Source organism: Salvelinus namaycush, chromosome 31 (assembly GCF_016432855.1).
Source record: "Salvelinus namaycush isolate Seneca chromosome 31, SaNama_1.0, whole genome shotgun sequence".
Classification (NCBI taxonomy): Eukaryota; Metazoa; Chordata; class Actinopteri; order Salmoniformes; family Salmonidae; genus Salvelinus; species Salvelinus namaycush.
Genome location: NC_052337.1, coordinates 1,831,451 through 1,847,602, shown reverse-complemented (window position 1 = coordinate 1,847,602; position 16,152 = coordinate 1,831,451). Strand labels below are relative to the sequence as shown.

Genomic DNA, 16,152 nt, shown 5'->3' with positions numbered 1-16,152 from the left:
CGTGTACTGTATCACTTATTGATATCTACATAATGCATTGACGTGAATCACACTGCTGCTTTTTCATTTAGCTATTTGTGTCTAACGAATTGTGGTTGTTGTGGTTGGCTGTTCACAAATCTGAATGTGTATTTTGAACCCAATAAAATGGTTGAATTCAAGGAGTTTAAGGTGCCTATCAATCATTGTTTTTAAAACCAGTGGATAGTCAATGAAAAATGCGCTCTTGAAACAGCCTATGGAATAAAAGTCTGGCTTTATTTGCTCAATCTAATTTACGCTAATAGAAAATACAAAAATGGCCTAATGAACACATGCTCAAACTCACACTTTAAGTCTATCTGTAGTTGTTACATCCATTTTTGGACACCTACTTATTCAAGGGTTTTTCTTTATTTTTTAAAAACTATTTTCTACATTGTAGAATAATAGTGAAGACATCAAAACTATGAAATAACACATATGGAATCATGTAGTAACCAAAAAAAGTGTTAAATCAAAATATATTTTAGATTCTTCAAAGTAGCTACCCTTCGCCTTGACAGCTTTGCACACTCTTGGCATTCTCTCAACCAGCTTCATGAGGAATGCTTTTCCAACCGTCTTGAGTGTCAAAGTGTCACCAACTAAAAGGTAAATAGGCCCTATAGCATATGACATTCATTTTCCACATGTAAATACCACTTTTCAGTAGTGCTCAAAGCCATTCCATGAGCGTAGCATTTCCTTTTCAACTTGAATCAATGAGCCCAATCAGTCCTCCATGACAACTAAATCATAAACAGGCGAATACATCCTTAGTTTTGGGGTCATGCTCAAGTAAAACAATTTGGCTCATCTATACTTCCATATTTCCAAGTCCTGTTCTTGAAGATCAAGGTGTATAACATTTATTGGAATGACTGTAATTCTGATAGACTTTGGTTTTTAATGTACACATATAATTTAATCATATTATTATATGTAGTAGAAAGTGATGGGTTAGATGAAGCCTACATAACTAACCCATAAACTAAAATTTAACATCCATATATGGCCAGCTATTTAAACTTTAACATTGATTTATCCTGCAAGAGATGTCGTTCAATTGGTAACATGCATTAGAAAACGACAAATGTCTCTTAAGGGGATAGTAATCTAAAAGTGAATGTAATCAGATTACGTTACTGAGTTTGGGTAATCCAAAAGTTACGTTAATGATTACAATTCAGAAAGTAACCTAGCCAACCCTGATGCTAAATAAATAGGATAAAGACGGCATTGGGGCTAAGTAATAGGATAAAGACGGCATTGGGGCTAAGTAATAGGATAAAGACGGCATTGGTGCTAAGTAATAGGATAAAGACGGCATTGGTGCTAAGTAATAGGATAAAGACGGCATTGGTGCTAAGTAATAGGATAAAGACGGCATTGGTGCTAAGTAATAGGACAAAGACGGCATTGGTGCCAAGTAATAGGATAAAGACGGCACTTCTAATTTGCAAGATACATTTTCATTTGGTTTTCGGGCACAAATGAAAACGTGTCACTGACTTGCCCATGGATTGATGTTTCAGCATTGTCTCAATGAAGAGTTCGGCGCTCGACTAACCATGACCGACACACGCGCGCAGTTACAAGCCTGCTAGTTAGCGGCAGGCGGACGAGTAATATCCACCGTCGTAGTACAGATGAAGCCGTAGCTGGAATGCGAAGCTAACCGAAGCGGTCATCGATCTACACTAGAGCCTAGAGGGTTTAGATGTGGGGTCCACGGTGAGTGATGTCAGGTACTTACCGGTCAACTGGTGGGTTACGTGGAACTGGCATAAAGCCTGTATAAAGAGAGAAAGCTGATTTACTCCGACTGGTGAGTCATGTCCCTATGGAACATCTGTGTTTACAGACACACAAGTTGCCCTTTCAACATGTTTTGTTCTAATACTGTTACATCAGTAGTCAATAAGTCAAATCAATACTTCACCTACGAGTACCCACTTACAACCTCTTACTCTGATTCATAACATCCAAAGAGGAAAATATCACACAGAAATTGGACATTAAATCTAACCTCTTGCCACTACAGTAAACTGATAGTTGTTAACAGTAATACGTTAACTAGGCAAAACATCAGTCATCTGGATCTGACCTCTGTTCATATGGATCCAAAATGAGCTTTACTTGGAAACTCAAAAAGCATTTTTTCATTAGCACATTCTATCGTTCAAACACCATACCAATAAAAAAGGACAAGACAGACCAAAACAAACGTCGGCCGTGCACATGCGGGTGGCCGTACTATCACCTCTGAACACAATGGCCGTCATTTCCTGTTCCATTTCCTGTTCATTTCCAGACGTTTCTTCACGTTTGATCACAACCGTTCGTCAACACCCAGCAGGTGATCTACTGCACACGGCCGACGTTCCCGTTGGTCCAGCTCGGCCTTATAACTGACATTGACTGGTACCAATACAATTACTAGTTCCCAGTTCCATATATATATATATATATATAAACTGCTTTTAACCAGAGCCATTTGGACCGTGGTCAAAAGTAGTGCACTATATAGGGAATAGGGTTCCATAGGGCTCTGGTCAAAAGTAGTGCACTATATATGGAATAGGGTGCCATATGGGATATATTTCCATGCTGTACCAATACATATGGTAGTAATAGTAACCTGGTCTCTGTGGGAACTCGGCCGGATAGTCAATCCTCGGGCGTTTTCTGTTGTGAATGTCATATTCCTCGGGCCGACGCCTACATGAATTAGGTAAACAATTGAGACAAGCACCACAGCACAGCGTCCTAGTAGAACAGTCTAAAACATCTAGTATCATCTGAAAAGCATATCTACACACCAAAACATTTACATGAACTAGTAAAAAAAATAAAATCACCTATTGACAGATTGAGAAACAAATTGATTTAAGCCATATCACCATTCTGATCTCATCCACCTCCATAAAGGGGGGAAACTTAATTTATGACCAAAATTCAGGATGCATTTCATTGAATCTGGATAGTATTCCCAAATACTTCTTTTAAAAAAAACACTAAACATGTATAGACAGTTATAATGAGCAGACTGCATCAATCAACCATTATATTCTGAATGATATCTTACTGCTTGTGGACAGTTACATTATATTCTGAATGATATCTTACTGCTTGTGGACAGTTACATTATATTCTGAATGATATCTTACTGCTTGTGGACAGTTACATTATATTCTGAATGATATCTTACTGCTTGTGGACAGTTACATTATTGACCAGTAGGTTTTTGTTCAGATTGGTCCTATGATAGTTCAACTCATTCTGTAGCTCAAACAGGATGTTTACAATACTGTAACTATTGGAAGTGCACCCTTGTTATATTACCTGTTTGGGGATAGTTTGAGGCAACATCTGTCTCCAATAGGGAGCTAGACCTCTATTCTAAAAGCTTCTGACTAGCCATCAATAACCACCTTAGCACTAAGTGAATGATCATTACTCCACAACACAACGTTCCATGTTCAATTCAAAATCAACCAGATAGTGAAATGTTTTGTTTGTTTTCACAGCTGGGATAAATGACTGTCTACAGGTAAATAAAAGGAAAGAGCCGGTTAAAATTGTAACATACCGCTTTCTTGTAGTTTTGTGACCTGTTACCGTTGACACATATATTAAGATATCAAAAGTTCATATAGACAGTCCATCTTACGGTTTAGGGTCTACAGCCACAAAGACATTACAAGGAGGGGCCGGGCTGGGAGGGCAAAGGGGGTGATTGATAAGGGTGATTGATGCAGTCCATTGCAATCGAAACGAAAAGACCAGGGGATGAACTTCACTTCGGCCATTTTATAAAAACCAAAAAAAGGTGACGGACCCCCCTTTGGCTTAGAACTTCCCTTCCTCGTGGTGTCATTCTCAGTCCATTGAGGCCTTAAAAACGAAAGGAGTGGGTTTGTATCATTCTGCCAGTGGGTTTCCTCCTACTTTATTCTCAGTCCTTTAGGTTAGGGTATGGAAACACTACTGTCCTTTAGGAAACACTCCTTACCTAGTCCTTTAGGTCAGGGTATGGAAACACTCCTGTCCTTTAGGAAACACTCCTAACCTAGTCCTTTAGGTTAGGGTATGGAAACACTCCTGTCCTTTAGGAAACACTCCTTACCTAGTCCTTTAGGTTAGGGTATGGAAACACTCCTGTCCTTTAGGAAACACTCCTAACCTAGTCCTTTAGGTTAGGGTATGGAAACACTCCTGTCCTTTAGGAAACACTCTTTACCTAGTCCTTTAGGTTAGGGTATGGAAACACTCCTGTCCTTTAGGAAACACTCTTTACCTAGTCCTTTAGGTTAGGGTATGGAAACACTCCTGTCCTTTAGGAAACACTCCTAACCTAGTCCTTTAGGTTAGGGTATGGAAACACTCCTGTCCTTTAGGAAACACTCTTTACCTAGTCCTTTAGGTTAGGGTATGGAAACACTCCTGTCCTTTAGGAAACACTCCTAACCTAGTCCTTTAGGTTAGGGTATGGAAACACTTCTGTCCTTTAGGAAACACTCCTAACCTAGTCCTTTAGGTTTCCCTAACCACCTACCACCAGATGCCATTCTTTCCAGATGAAGACATTTTAACAAGGAACGGCTGGCAGGCTCTCTCAGCACCACAACCATCTTCAGTCCTGTTGGGTTGTGGGGGGACAGTGGCCGACCGACCGCTAGCCAAAATGTTTTTTTTTTTGCGGGTATATGATTTCTTGGAGGGGATGTTGGGGGATTTGGATTGCTGGTGTAAATGGAGCATTGCAACAGGAAGTAGTGAGAACCACACAGCAGAGCCAAGCCCTCTCTCTCTCTCTCTCTCGCTCTAGGTTGTCGTCAGGTCTCCCAAAGGCCAACGATTCTTTTCCCCACTCTGGCCTACCGCTTTCCAGAACTTTCCAACGCTTTTTTACTCCCTTTCCAGCAGCTTTGTAGATAGACACCCACCCCTCCCACTCTGAAGCTACAGGGCACACACAGCAGTAGTGTAGATATCACCACAGGTATACATGATGTATATTCAATAGATGGCCCATGGAGGGAGAGAAAAGTCCTCTGGAAGCATTTAAGACAGCATCATCATTCTCCCCCCCCTCAAATCCATGTGCCATCTTCTGTTTAAAATAGAACGGCTCCTTTTTTTCTAAGTCCCATATATGACTAGGGTTTTTAACTCCCCAGGATACTCCTGAAAGAAAAAGGCTTCGGGAAACAAATTTAAAAACAACTTATCTAGACAAATTCATTCAAGCAACCTAAAGACAATGTATTGGTGTATTAAACTCAACTACAACTTAAAATGGTTTTAAGTATATGATGGTTCAAAATGAAATTGCATTCCTTATATTGAGAGATCAAACTAAACCTGTTTCTTTACATTGAATTTAACCACCGTCACCTGCAGAGAGACAAGCCACACTCAGCCGACTACCACTGGCCCCGCCCATAGATACTGGGGTTAGCAATGGCCCCGCCCATAGATACTGGGGTTAGCAATGGCCCCGCCCATAGATACGGTGGTTAACACTGGCCCGGCCGATAGATACTGGGGTTAACACCGGCCCGGCCGATAGATACTGGGGTTAACACCGGCCCGGCCCATAGAGACTGGGGTTAGCACCGGCCCGGCCCATAGATACTGGGGTTAACACCGGCCCGGCCCATAGATACTGGGGTTAACACCGGCCCGGCCCATAGATACTGGGGTTAGCACTGGCCCGGCCCATAGATACTGGGGTTAGCACTGGCCCGGCCCATAGATATGGTGGTTAACACTGGCCCGGCCCATAGATATGGTGGTTAACACTGGCCCGGCCCATAGATACGGTGGTTAACACTGGCCCGGCCCATAGATACGGTGGTTAACACTGGCCCGGCCCATAGATACTGGGGTTAGCACTGGCCCGGCCCATAGATACTGGGCTTAGCACTGGCCCGGCCCATAGATACTGGGCTTAGCACTGGTCCAGCCCATAGATACTGTGATTAGCACTGGTCCAGCCCACTGGCCCGGCCCATAGATACTGTGGAGCTGTGGTACGGGGTTCCTTAGCAACAGCCCAGAGGATGTCAGCAGGTTTCCCTCTTCGCTGGGATGTGACGAGAGCATTCTGGGAGGGACGGTTAGACCATCGGATCAGAACACTGCTCCGGCATCATGTCACGCCGACACAAGTAGCTCACTAGCAGTCCAAAGAACATTTCTAACCTTCCCGGGTCGCCTCGGGCGGGTTCTCTGTGCGGCGGGCGTCCTCGAGAACGCGGCTCCGAAGGCATCCTCCGCTTGTGTCGCATTTTATGAATAACTTGATACAAGTCAATGCTCTCGTCCTGGGGGAACAGCATGCACAGCTGCATCCCACACCCTGGTTCGATCTCCTGACGGTCCCGAGGAGGGGGGGAGGGGAGAGGGGACAGATCAGTAGATAAAACTCAATTAGAATTAGTGTGAAAATATAAATATATAATACAGAGCATTCAGAAAGTATTCAGACCCCATTCACATTGTTACGTTACAGCTTTATTCAAAAACATTTATTAAATAACCCCCCCCCTCAATACCACATAACGACAAAGCAAAAACTGGTTTAGACATGTTTGCACATTTAAATTAAAGACAGAAAAACCTTATTTACATAAGTATTAAGACCATTTGCTATGAGACTAGAAATTGAGCTCAGGTGCATCCTGTTTCCACTGATCATCCTTGACATGTTTCTACAACTTGATTGGAGTCTGTGGTAAATGAAATACCTGTGGTAAATTAAATGAATTGGACATGATTTGGAAAGGCACACCTGTCTATATAAGGTCCCACAGTTGACAGTTCGTGTCAGAGCAAAAACCAAGCCATGAGGTCGAAGGCATTGTGCATAGAGCTCCGAGACAGGATTCAGGATTGTGTCGAGGTACAGATCTGGGGAAGGGTACCAAAACATTGATGCAGCATTGAAGGTCCCCAAGAACACGGTAGCCTCCATCATTCTTAAATGGAAAAAAGTCTGGAACCACCAAGACTCTTCCTAGAGCTGGCCGCCCGGCCAAACTGAGAAATCGGGTGAAAAGGGCCTTGGTCAGGGAGTTGACCAAGAACCCGGTGGTCACTCTGACAGAGCTCCAGAGTTCCTCTGTGGCGATGGGAGAACCTTCCAGAAGGACAACCATCTCTGCAGTACTCCACCAATCAGGCCTTTATGTTAGAGTGGCCAGATGGAAACCACTCCTCAGTAAAAGGCACATGACAGCCCGCCTCGAGTTTGCTAAAAGGCCCCTAAAGTCTCTCTGACCATGAGGAACAAGATTCTCTGCTCTAATGAACCCATGATTGAACTCATTAGCCTGAATGTCAGCGTCACATCTGGAGGAAACCTGGCACCATCCCTACGGTGAAGCATGGTGGTGGCAGCATCATGCTGTGGGGATGTTTTTCAACAGCAGGGACTGGGAGACTAGTCAGGATCGAGGGAAAGATGAACGGAGCAAAGCACAGAGAGATCCTTGATGAAAACCTGCTCCAGAGCTCTCAGGACCTCAGACTGGGGTGGTTCACCTTCCAACAAGACAACAGCCCTAAGCACATAGCCAAGACAACGCAGGAGTGGCATCGGGACAAGTCTCTGAATGTCCTTGAGTGGCCCAGCCAGAGCCCGGACTTGAACTCGATCGAACATCTCTGGAGGGACCTGAAAATAGCTGTGCAGCGATGCTCTCCATCCAACCTGACAGAGCTTGACAGGATCTGCAGAGAAGAAATGGGAGAAACTCCCCAAATACAGGTGTGCCAAGCTTGTAGCGTCATACCCAAGAAGACTTGAGGCTGTAATCTCTGCCAAAGGTGCTACAACAAAGTACTGAGTAAAGGGTCTGAATACTTATGTAAATGTGATGTTTCTGTTCTTTTGCTAATATTTCTCAGAACATGTTATTGATTTGTCATTATGGGGTATTGTTTGTAGATGAGGGGGGAAAACTATTTAATCTATTTTTTGGATCGGGCTATAACGTAAAACAAAATATGTGGAAAAAGTCTGGGGTTCTGAATACTTTGCGAATGCACTTATATGCCATTCAGTAGATGCTTTTATACAAAGCAACTTAACAAAATGTATGCACACATGATTGTATGATTGACCCCAGCAGGAATCAAACCCACAATCCTAGAGTGACAAGCTCTAGAACGTGATCGACGCAGAACCAAAAGACAAGGATAGCTTTCATAAATGAAGAAAGTTTACCTGTCCATCTCGGCCGATCTTTACAGGTTTGTGTTCATTCCACGGGTTGGAGAGGTGAGCCGTTTTGGTGAACGGCAACTCCCGTCTGAAAACAAGAGATTTAAGATTATTCGTTTACACCGGATCATGGGATGCACAAGTCTTAAAACAGATCTGAGATGACAAAACACTGAATTGGCTGAAGAAAAAAAAAATCATCATATTCATATTTCTGGCTGCTACCACAATGCCAGTAAAGACATGAGACGCGTTCCAAATGGCACGCCAAACTCCCTATGTAGTGCACTACTTTTGACCCAAACCTTATGGGCCCAGGGCAAAAGTAGTGCACTATATAGGGAATAGGGTGCCATTTGGAACGTACCCATGTCTTTTGAGGATAAGCCAGAAGCAGTGCGTTTACCTGCAGATCCAGTGGATTTTGAACACCCCACCCAGCATCTTGGCGTTCATCCCAGCGGGAAGGACCCAGTGGATGGGAGACCCTCCATGATGGGACTCCGAGGACAGCCTGGCAAAACCTACACACACAGGAGGACAGACCATATTCAGGACACTACACACAGGAGGACAGACCATATTCAGTACACTACACACAGGAGGACAGACCATATTCAGTACACGACACACAGGAGGACAGACCATATTCAGTACACGACACACAGGAGGACAGACCATATTCAGTTCACGACACACAGGAGGACAGACCATATTCAGTTCACGACACACAGGAGGACAGACCATATTCAGTACACGACACACAGGAGGACAGACCATATTCAGTACACGACACACAGGAGGACAGACCATATTCAGTACACTACACACAGGAGGACAGACCATATTCAGTACACGACACACAGGAGGACAGACCATATTCAGTACACGACACACAGGAGGACAGACCATATTCAGTTCACGACACACAGGAGGACAGACCATATTCAGTTCACGACACACAGGAGGACAGACCATATTCAGTACACGACACACAGGAGGACAGACCATATTCAGTACACGACACACAGGAGGACAGACCATATTCAGTACACGACACACAGGAGGACAGACCATATTCAGTACACGACACACAGGAGGACAGACCATATTCAGTACACGACACACAGGAGGACAGACCATATTCAGTACACGACACACAGGAGGACAGACCATATTCAGCACACTACACACAGGAGGACAGACCATATTCAGCACACTACACACAGGAGGACAGACCATATTCAGTACACGACACACAGGAGGACAGACCATATTCAGTACACGACACACAGGAGGACAGACCATATTCAGTACACGACACACAGGAGGACAGACCATATTCAGTACACGACACACAGGAGGACAGACCATATTCAGTACACGACACACAGGAGGACAGACCATATTCAGCACACTACACACAGGAGGACAGACCATATTCAGCACACTACACACAGGAGGACAGACCATATTCAGCACACTACACACAGGAGGACAGACCATATTCAGCACACTACACACAGGAGGACAGACCATATTCAGTACACGACACACAGGAGGACAGACCATATTCAGTACACGACACACAGGAGGACAGACCATATTCAGTACACGACACACAGGAGGACAGACCATATTCAGTACACTACACACAGGAGGACAGACCATATTCAGCACACTACACACAGGAGGACAGACCATATTCAGCACACGACACACAGGAGGACAGACCATATTCAGCACACTACACACAGGAGGACAGACCATATTCAGTACACGACACACAGGAGGACAGACCATATTCAGCACACTACACACAGGAGGACAGACCATATTCAGCACACGACACACAGGAGGACAGACCATATTCAGCACACTACACACAGGAGGACAGACCATATTCAGTACACGACACACAGGAGGACAGACCATATTCAGTACACTACACACAGGAGGACAGACCATATTCAGTACACTACACACAGGAGGACAGACCATATTCAGTACACTACACACAGGAGGACAGACCATATTCAGCACACTACACACAGGAGGACAGACCATATTCAGCACACGACACACAGGAGGACAGACCATATTCAGTACACGACACACAGGAGGACAGACCATATTCAGTACACGACACACAGGAGGACAGACCATATTCAGTACACGACACACAGGAGGACAGACCATATTCAGGACACTACACACAGGAGGACAGACCATATTCAGGACACGACACACAGGAGGACAGACCATATTCAGTACACGACACACAGGAGGACAGACCATATTCAGTACACTACACACAGGAGGACAGACCATATTCAGTACACTACACACAGGAGGACAGACCATATTCAGTACACTACACACAGGAGGACAGACCATATTCAGCACACTACACACAGGAGGACAGACCATATTCAGTACACTACACACAGGAGGACAGACCATATTCAGTACACTACACACAGGAGGACAGACCATATTCAGTACACTACACACAGGAGGACAGACCATATTCAGCACACTACACACAGGAGGACAGACCATATTCAGTACACGACACACAGGAGGACAGACCATATTCAGTACACGACACACAGGAGGACAGACCATATTCAGTACACTACACACAGGAGGACAGACCATATTCAGCTCACTACACACAGGAGGACAGACCATATTCAGCACACTACACACAGGAGGACAGACCATATTCAGTACACTACACACAGGAGGACAGACCATATTCAGTTCACGACACACAGGAGGACAGACCATATTCAGTACACGACACACAGGAGGACAGACCATATTCAGTACACGACACACAGGAGGACAGACCATATTCAGTACACGACACACAGGAGGACAGACCATATTCAGTACACTACACACAGGAGGACAGACCATATTCAGCACACTACACACAGGAGGACAGACCATATTCAGCACACTACACACAGGAGGACAGACCATATTCAGCACACTACACACAGGAGGACAGACCATATTCAGTACACTACACACAGGAGGACAGACCATATTCAGTACACGACACACAGGAGGACAGACCATATTCAGTACACGACACACAGGAGGACAGACCATATTCAGTACACGACACACAGGAGGACAGACCATATTCAGTACACTACACACAGGAGGACAGACCATATTCAGTACACTACACACAGGAGGACAGACCATATTCAGTTCACTACACACAGGAGGACAGACCATATTCAGGACACTACACACAGGAGGACAGACCATATTCAGGACACTACACACAGGAGGACAGACCATATTCAGGACACTACACACAGGAGGACAGACCATATTCAGTACACGACACACAGGAGGACAGACCATATTCAGTACACGACACACAGGAGGACAGACCATATTCAGTACACGACACACAGGAGGACAGACCATATTCAGTACACTACACACAGGAGGACAGACCATATTCAGGACACTACACACAGGAGGACAGACCATATTCAGTACACGACACACAGGAGGACAGACCATATTCAGTACACGACACACAGGAGGACAGACCATATTCAGTACACTACACACAGGAGGACAGACCATATTCAGTACACTACACACAGGAGGACAGACCATATTCAGTTCACTACACACAGGAGGACAGACCATATTCAGGACACTACACACAGGAGGACAGACCATATTCAGGACACTACACACAGGAGGACAGACCATATTCAGTACACGACACACAGGAGGACAGACCATATTCAGTACACGACACACAGGAGGACAGACCATATTCAGTACACGACACACAGGAGGACAGACCATATTCAGTACACTACACACAGGAGGACAGACCATATTCAGGACACTACACACAGGAGGACAGACCATATTCAGGACACTACACACAGGAGGACAGACCATATTCAGTACACGACACACAGGAGGACAGACCATATTCAGTACACTACACACAGGAGGACAGACCATATTCAGCACACTACACACAGGAGGACAGACCATATTCAGCACACTACACACAGGAGGACAGACCATATTCAGTACACTACACACAGGTCGACCTCCGCGCGGGGCGATAGCGTACATCAACCTCCGCACAGCATGATAACATCAGGGATGTGATCCAAGATAGAAAACCAAGGTGCTGTCTAAGGTAGGGCTGTTAATTCCTGGAAGATCCGGGGGTCTGCAGGTTTTGCCTCCTCCCTTGTACTTGCGTGATTTCTAAAGGTTATTGATTAGTTATTGATTAGTTAGGAAGTACAATAGGGCTCTGGGGCCTCATCAACCGTGTCTGGACGGCATTATCATTAGCCTACCGCCATTATAAATACTGTGCATTCAACACCTCCGTTTCCCTCAAAATAAACTATATTTGGTTGCAATACAATTGATCAACAACAACAAGCTGAGATTCGTGTGGAGATACGCACACTTTCCCCCGTCGAGTTCAAAAATGGACCAATCCCAAACCTTTGTGGGGGAAAACCGTCTCGCGCGCTAGGTTTAGAGTCTTATTTGTGCCTACGCACCTTTGGAAAAAAACGAGGCTCCCGGTGAAAAGTAGTGCACTATTAATAGGGAATAGGATTCCATTCAAGACGCAGCCTTGTTTACCTTGGAACTTTCCACTCTCCCTGACGGAGAAGACGAGGATGACGCTGCGGGCGGAACGGAAGGCGGCGTTCAGCTTCTTCTCATTAACAGGCAGAGTGGACCACACTCCCTGGAAATAACAACCAACATAAAACAGCTGACTTGTTTGTTTGTGTTCAGCATCAGTTAACATTACCGTACAATAACAGACAATTCGATTTTGGGCGGTAATTTGTGTTTTGTACATTCGGGAAATTAAATATTTTTACAAAGCCCTTTTCACATCAGAAGTTATTACCACATGCTTAACAGTTACACAGCCTAGAACCAAACAGCCGGCAAAGCAGAAGTCAAAGCACAGTGGCTAGGAAAAACTCCTTAGAAGAAACCTAGAGAGGAACCAGGCTCTGAGGGATGACCAGTCCTCTACTGGCTGTACCAGAGTAACCAGGCTCTGAGGGGCGACCAGTCCTCTACTGGCTGTACTGGGTAGACCAGAGGAACCAGGCTCTGAGGGGCGACCAGTCCTCTACTGGCTGTACTGGGTAGAGAGGAACCAGGCTCTGAGGGGTGACCAGTCCTCTACTGGCTGTACTGGGTAGACCAGAGGAACCAGGCTCTGAGGGGTGACCAGTCCTCTACTGGCTGTACTGGGTAGACCAGAGGAACCAGGCAATGAGGGGTGACCAGTCCTCTACTGGCTGTACTGGGTAGACCAGAGGAACCAGGCTCTGAGGGGTGACCAGTCCTCTACTGGCTGTACTGGGTAGACCAGAGGAACCAGGCTCTGAGGGGTGACCAGTCCTCTACTGGCTGTACTGGGTAGACCAGAGGAGCCAGGCTCTGAGGGGTGACCAGTCCTCTACTGGCTGTACTGGGTAGACCAGAGGAACCAGGCAATGAGGGGTGACCAGTCCTCTACTGGCTGTACCAGAGGAACCAGGCTCTGAGGGGCGACCAGTCCTCTACTGGCTGTACTGGGTAGACCAGAGGAACCAGGCTCTGAGGGGCGACCAGTCCTCTACTGGCTGTACTGGGTAGACCAGAGGAACCAGGCAATGAGGGGTGACCAGTCCTCTACTGGCTGTACCAGAGGAACCAGGCTCTGAGGGGCGACCAGTCCTCTACTGGCTGTACCAGAGGAACCAGGCTCTGAGGGGCGACCAGTCCTCTACTGGCTGTACTGGGTAGAGATTGAGAGACTAAGTTAAGATAGAGAAGTGCACCTTAGCCTTGGCCAGGGAGACGTTCTCATGGTTGTTGCTCTTGATCAGGAAGAAGCGTGCGTCTCGCAGGATGTACTTCAGCTTGCTGGTCTGGTCCTTGCGTACGGCTCGGACGGAGGACGATAGTTTCTCATGCTTCTTCTCAGAACCTGAAGAACAAAAATAAACAAAAATCACATCATAAAATCAAAGTAATTACAGCAGCAATGCCAAGCGTCGGCTGGAGTGGTGTAAAGCTCGTCGCCATTGGACTCCGGAGCAGAGGAAACACGTTCTCTGGAGTTGACGAATGACGCTTCACCATCTGGCAGTCCCGACGGACAAATCTGGGTTTGGCCGATGCCAGGAGAACGCTACCTGCCCCAATGCATAGTGACAACTGTAAAGTTTGGTGGAGGAGGAATAATGGTCTGGGGCTGTTATTCATGGTTTGGGCCCCTTAGTTCCAGTGAAGGGAAATCTTAACGCTACAGCCTACAATGACATTCTAGATGATTCTGTGTGGCAACAGTTTGGGGAAGGCCCTTTCCTGTTTCAGCATGACAATGCCCCCCGTGCACAAAACGAGGTCCATACAGAAATGGTTTGTTGAGATCGGTGTGGAAGAACTTGACTGGCCTGCACAGAGCCCTGACCTCAACCTTTGGGATGAATTGGAACACCAACTGCGAGCCAGGCCTAATCGCCCCAACATCAGTGCCCGACCTCACTAATGCTCGTGGCTGTATGGAAGCAAGTCCCCGCAGCAATGTTCCAACATCTAGCGGAAAACCTTCCCAGAATAGTGGAAGCTTTTATAGCAGCAAAGGGGGGGGACCAACTCCATATTAAATACCCATGATTTTGGAAAGAGATGTTGGATGAGCAGATGTCCACATACTTTTGATCATGTAGGCATCTGGATTGACGAGAGGCGTGTTTCAGAAAGCATGTTGATGAGTTCATTCTTAACACGGCCTTCCTTTATAAGAACAGGTCAACGTGTGTCATTAGATAGCAGAAAACTAATTCTTCAGTTGATATTCATACGGCTTATAGACTATGGGGATATCATTTATATGAATGTAGCTGCCACTGTATTGAAAGCTACTGGACACAGTTCATGATAAACACACTAGGCTTTTACGACGGGGCACCAGGTTCAGGACACATCATAGCTTTCTGTATCAGAAAGTAGCCTGGTCCTCTTTGAAAGCTAGATTGATGAATTGCCTCCTACATAAACCTCCGCGGTACCTTCATAGGACAGAGATACCAGACCCAGTTGAGAGATGTCTAACTCTGGAGACACTTTCCATATCCAACCAGTTAGGTACATCTGCTGTTAGAGTCTTGGCACCTTACTTGTGGAATAATCTCCAAGGCTCTCTAAATGGGATGGATTGGTGTCTCTAGGACAGACAGTCCAAGGCTCTCTAAATGGGATGGATTGGTGTCTCTAGGACAGTCCAAGGCTCTCTAAATGGGATGGATTGGTGTCTCTAGGACAGACAGTCCAAGGCTCTCTAAATGGGATGGATTGGTGTCTCTAGGACAGACAGTCCAAGGCTCTCTAAATGGGATGGATTGGTGTCTCTAGGACAGCCCAAGGCTCTCTAAATGGGATGGACTGGTGTCTCTAGGACAGCCCAAGGCTCTCTAAATGGGATGGATTGGTGTCTCTAGGACAGTCCCAGGCTCTCTAAATGGGATGGATTGGTGTCTCTAGGACAGTCCAAGGCTCTCTAAATGGGATGGATTGGTGTCTCTAGGACAGTCCAAGGCTCTCTAAATGGGATGGATTGGTGTCTCTAGGACAGTCCAAGGTTCTCTAAATGGGATGGACTGGTGTCTCTAGGACAGTCCAAGGCTCTCTAAATGGGATGGATTGGTGTCTCTAGGACAGACAGTCCAAGGCTCTCTAAATGGGATGGATTGGTGTCTCTAGGACAGACAGTCCAAGGCTCTCTAAATGGGATGGATTGGTGTCTCTAGGACAGTCCAAGGCTCTCTAAATGGGATGGATTGGTGTCTCTAGGACAGCCCAAGGCT

The 16,152-nt window shown here is 45.8% G+C and overlaps 1 protein-coding gene across 1 annotated transcript in view; it reads right to left on the bottom strand.

Moving 5' to 3' along the window:
• ythdc1 (YTH domain containing 1) overlaps positions 1-16,152 on the bottom strand; it is a 44,305-nt gene that overhangs the window by 12,874 nt on the left and 15,279 nt on the right. The window contains exons 5-11 of the mRNA XM_038970351.1: positions 14,122-14,270; positions 12,917-13,025; positions 8,661-8,778; positions 8,258-8,342; positions 6,232-6,401; positions 2,663-2,742; positions 1,778-1,814 (exon numbers count right to left, since the gene is read on the bottom strand). Of these exons, the coding sequence (XP_038826279.1) occupies positions 1,778-1,814; positions 2,663-2,742; positions 6,232-6,401; positions 8,258-8,342; positions 8,661-8,778; positions 12,917-13,025; positions 14,122-14,270 (748 nt within the window). The remainder of the gene's footprint in view (positions 1-1,777; positions 1,815-2,662; positions 2,743-6,231; positions 6,402-8,257; positions 8,343-8,660; positions 8,779-12,916; positions 13,026-14,121; positions 14,271-16,152) is intronic.